The sequence below is a fragment of the Melampsora larici-populina genome (genome assembly GCF_000204055.1).
Source record: "Melampsora larici-populina 98AG31 unplaced genomic scaffold MELLAscaffold_4, whole genome shotgun sequence".
Taxonomy (NCBI): Eukaryota; Fungi; Basidiomycota; class Pucciniomycetes; order Pucciniales; family Melampsoraceae; genus Melampsora; species Melampsora laricis-populina.
This window is the reverse complement of record NW_006768768.1, coordinates 1322689-1327345: the sequence shown is the minus strand read 5'-3', so window position 1 is coordinate 1327345 and position 4657 is coordinate 1322689. Positions and strand designations below refer to the sequence as shown.

At 44.7% G+C, this 4657-nt stretch overlaps 1 protein-coding gene across 1 annotated transcript; it reads right to left on the bottom strand.

Moving 5' to 3' along the window:
- Positions 1 to 2592: 2592 nt before the first annotated feature.
- MELLADRAFT_102760 (uncharacterized protein) lies at positions 2593 to 3978 on the bottom strand (the record flags this gene model as incomplete). Its single annotated transcript, XM_007405491.1, has 4 exons — positions 2593 to 2873; positions 3159 to 3200; positions 3240 to 3333; positions 3715 to 3978. 4 exons carry the CDS (start codon positions 3976 to 3978, stop codon positions 2593 to 2595), a joined length of 681 nt encoding a protein of 226 aa, XP_007405553.1.
- Positions 3979 to 4657: the final 679 nt, after the last annotated feature.

The following is a 4657-nucleotide window of genomic DNA, read 5'->3' as shown; positions in this document are numbered from 1 at the left end:
GGTATTAAGGTGTTCATTTAAGTAGTAAGAGCGGGTGATTTGGTAGTCAGATTTTGACATAGGTAGTAAGATCTGGTACTTGGGTAGTAGCATTATTGCTTGTGTAGTCAGATCTGATGGTGTGGTAGTAACATTTCTACATGAGTAGTAAGATTATTACTTGTGTAGTAAGATTATTACTTGTGTAGTAAGATGTGGTGGTTTGGTAGTGACATTATTACTCGTGTAGTAAGATGTAGTGGTTTGGTAGTGAGATTATTACTTGTGTAGTAAGATCTTGTGCTTATGTAGTGAGATTTGTACTTGGTGCGTATGGGGGGCCAAGGCCCCCCCCTTGTAGAAGTGTGACTTAGGGTGATCTCTAGGTCACCATAGGACCATCTATCTTGCTAAGAAATTCTAAAGGGGGACATTCGAAGTACATAGGATGATAGCTACACGTGTATCATCCAATACACTCGGTGCTTTTCAGTGTACACAGGTGGCTACTTACCTCTTTCTTTTTGAAGGGGAACCATTCAGCAGCCTCTTCAGTTCGAATTTCTGAAAGCTCACGGTCCAGCACTTCCTCATAGGCATGTTCATCTTCATGATCATCAACGCCTGATTCCAGTGCTTCAAAAGCATCCCGAAGCTTGTGAAAGTCAAGCTGCATGTCAGAGTTATCGGAATCATGTCCATTGTCCTCCTTTTGGCCAAACAAGCGGAGGAGAGCAAGGGGAGAAGGTGGGTTGGCCGCCGAGGTGGGCGAAGTTGCAAGATTTTCATTGTCTTCGAAATAGCGGTCCAGGTTATTGGCATAAGGTGTTGGGGGTATCTTTATAGGGGCCAGATACTGCAGACGGAGAGCTCTGTCTTCTGCTTGTCTCTTCAGGAATTGCTCAGCCGAACGTAAGTGGGCCGCTGTAGCCACATGAGATTCATACAACTTCATAGACCGGCTTTGTGGGCACACTTCACACTGATACCACCTTAACGGACCTTTGTTTTTTTCAACAATAACTGAGGGGGCACAAAGCCTGATGAGTTGAGTGACAGTTTTACATAATTCATGGATATCTTCTTGAAATATGACTTACACTGGGGTAGATCACTCATGATTGAAACAGTGCTAGAAAGTTGAAGGTTGTGAAGTTGATGATGTGGTGGTGGTGGTGGTTGCAATGATGTTAATTTGATCTGGAAGTGTCCTCAGTGAACAACATGCGCGTGCGGTGCATTGGCCGGCCGCCTGCACTCGGACGCAGTCGGATCCCTGGTCGGAATTCCCCGGAAACCGGAAAACCGCCTGCAGGCAGGTGGCTCATCTCGAAAACAACCTGGCCATCACGCGTCTGCGCGCCGGAAGTCAGACCGACTGCAGGCGGAGTGTGGATAGCTCGCAGTCGGTCTGCAGGCCTTCTTGCGTGCTGGCGAGCCGGCGTCTGCGCGCTCAATGCGTCCTATCTACAGGCCGCCTGTAAAATGGCTGCAGGCGGTCTTCAGGCCATTTTGCGATGCGACCAACATGACATCTGCGCGCCGGGAGGATGGCCAAATGCAGGCCGCCTCTCGGTGGCCTGCCGTCGGTCTGTAGGCTGGTTTTCGCTCAGGCCAATCTCAGCCAATGGCAGGCCGATTTCTGACAAAAAGTCCTCCCGTGGTGTAATCATGACTTGAACCCGCGTGACTCGAAATTGTACATCAACTATCCGAAACTATCCGAAACTCGATGAGATTTAGTACCGAGCTTCCACCGCCACGGTCAGAGCACCTGATGCTGTCTCTCATGGAGTCATGACCTCCAGAGTCCAAATGACCATGAAAGGTCATTTTTTGCTAAGCAAGACATGGTGAATTCCAATATCGAATTCATCTTTGAAGAGACATTCAACAGGTGTTCATTTGAACACATCAACATCTCTCCCGGAGTGGGGTTACGATTGGGGTGACATGATGTAGATTCCACATGGCACTTTAAGAACGCTCTTTGTCTCGCGTCTTCTTTTCTGGGATTGTAAGAATCTGAAAACTCTCACTGGATTTTGCATATGGAAAGAATTTTCTAAACTCTATAGTGTGAGTCACTGTCAACGCTGATAGATTTGCAATCAATATAATGATAGCTGCAAGATGGTACCCCGAAATCCTGCTTTATGCGATAAAAATTCAAGGTCGCCAGGTTCCGGATGATGAAGCCGCACTTGATCAAAGTAAAAACAATTCAATGTATAGATAATGAGGGTATGAAAAGAAACCGAGTTTGAGAATTAAAAAGAACAACAATCAACAGTATCATAAAAGTCTTCATCAAGTCAACTCAGCCTATGATTTCATCTCATCATGAGCTGCTTGTATCATGTGGGAAAAGAATATGTGCATGGTAGTGTGGATCCTTCCTATGTGGATTATTCTATGAGTAAATGCAGTGATGACGCTGTGCGCATTGGAATCTGAGGAAATAAAATCAAGAGTGAAATCTTCTCTTCACTCAAATTGACTCCCCGCTGGCACACTGTTTAGATGATGAAAGATGAAAATCAGTACGGAAAATCTTGGTCTATTTAGTTCGAGAGACATGCTTCGAGCATATTTTAAATTGAAGTTGTGAGCTTACTTGTACATAGGTCTAGGTTTGATAATTTCACTTGCGGGAGTGACCTCTGAAGACTTCATTGAAGGAATATGATTGACAAGCTTCACTCTAAAGTTTGTGTTGACTTGAGGTCGGTTGGAAGAAGGTGGTTTAGGGATCGGTTCTTGGGGTTTCTTCTGTGTCGCATACTTTGCAATTTCTAGGTAGTCGTCTGGGTCACTTGGGGGCATATACCTCCCAAGACCTGGATATGCCGCTATAGAAATGACTGAAGCGCATAAAATTGTAAGGACGATAGCTATCAAACGGGACATGATGTTTTAAGCAAGTATGAAGATTTTTCAGATCTCAAGGACTTAATGAACGTGATTTGTAAAGAGATTTGAGTAAAAAGGGTTCAGAAATGTACGACTTCCAAGATATTTCTAGAGCAAACTGGTTGTACTCCCTGAAGGTATTAAGTGATAACTTATTCTATTAACGATAGTGGGCTGGCGCCGCTCTGTGACACGGAAGAGCTCGTCTTATAAGTAAAAGAAATCAAGTTATCTGCTTGCAGCTTGCGTGGAAAAGCGCTACCTACCTCCTACTTCTCGAGCAAAGATAGCGGTAAAACAGGGTGAAACTAATCGTGCAAAAACAATCTGAAACATCTACGCTATACTCGCTATCTCGAAAGTTTCAAATTCGGCTACGTCTCCGGTCTTGCATTGTTGAAGGAGAGCTTCGATTACAGAATCCTCAAAATTCAAGGCAGTCTGTCATTTTTTGGTCCGGAACGACGCGTTCTGATAAGCTCAAACAGGATTCGAGAGATGTACATCAGAACTTATTCGGAGGGGTCGGCAGCGGCACTATAAATGAACGCTCAAAACGTGCCGAGAATAAAGTCTGCCGAGATACATAGGCCCCAACCAGGCTCGGGAATGATTTCACCCGTCAAGATAAGAAAGTGTGTGTAATCGCAATCAGGTGCTACTCTCAAACACTTCTCGACTACGAACTCATGAGGTGACAGGTCAGCTCCAGATGATAGATCTCGTCAGAGTCTGAGTCATGGGCTGTCATTGGCGTAGTGTACAATGTACATGTATGTACACAAAGCCATACTACAGTACATCCACTCTGTATAAGCATACTATGACAGCGCAAATCACCCACATTTCGGCCGTATCCCTCCAAGTATAAATATCTTGTTTCCCTCCCACCTGGCTTTGTTCCCCATCAAAAAGTTCAGCGAGCAGCCACGCCAAGCTTCTCTTCAGTAGAGGCATTGGTGCCAAGGTTCGAGGCTTCATTGCATCGATACCGTCGCACGCGAGAGAAATCACGCACTTTAGGAACCGGCCTTCGCTAATTTTTTCTGTTCGATTGTCGGGCTGACAAATATAATGTGCATACATATAGATTTCATTTGCATGATGTCCTCTTGGATGTGTTTTGATTCGCAATTCATCCTCAGCTTTTGACCTTCATACTTGGAGCGTGATTCTGAATGTTCCAAATCTCAGACTCGGTGACTTGAAAGTTTTCTCATCGAGCCAAATTTAGCCGACCGTCCATCAAAAAAGTTGACTTGTGACTAACTGGAGAATTGGTCCGCTCTTAACAACCGATCATTTCTCAAGCAAAACGCAGACTGCAGTCATGACTCGCACGACGAGGAAAGTAACGTCAACTACAAACTTCCGCCTGCGTCCGCCCACTCCAAAAGCCATCCCCCAGCAGGCTTTGGGGATTTATGCATGATACCTTTGCTTAACTTGAGTTTTAACCCTAGTCCCAACATGAAAAATTTGAGCTCAGAACTTTCTCTTCTTCCCAACCGTTTTCTGTATGTAGGTACTTGATGAATCACATTGCTGCCCCTCATTCTCCAAACAAATATCTATTCTCATCACTGATTAACAGAAGCATCTTTTGCCTACAATCCCAATCAATTGTTCAGATTCTAGACAGCAGCCCACCTTCCCTGTAGTGAACAAGAACTACAGAATTTACTCATACATTTCACTGCATCATCAATCTACAAGCCACAGACCATCAGGATATGCAAAATCCACCACATCCAGATTTTTCTGA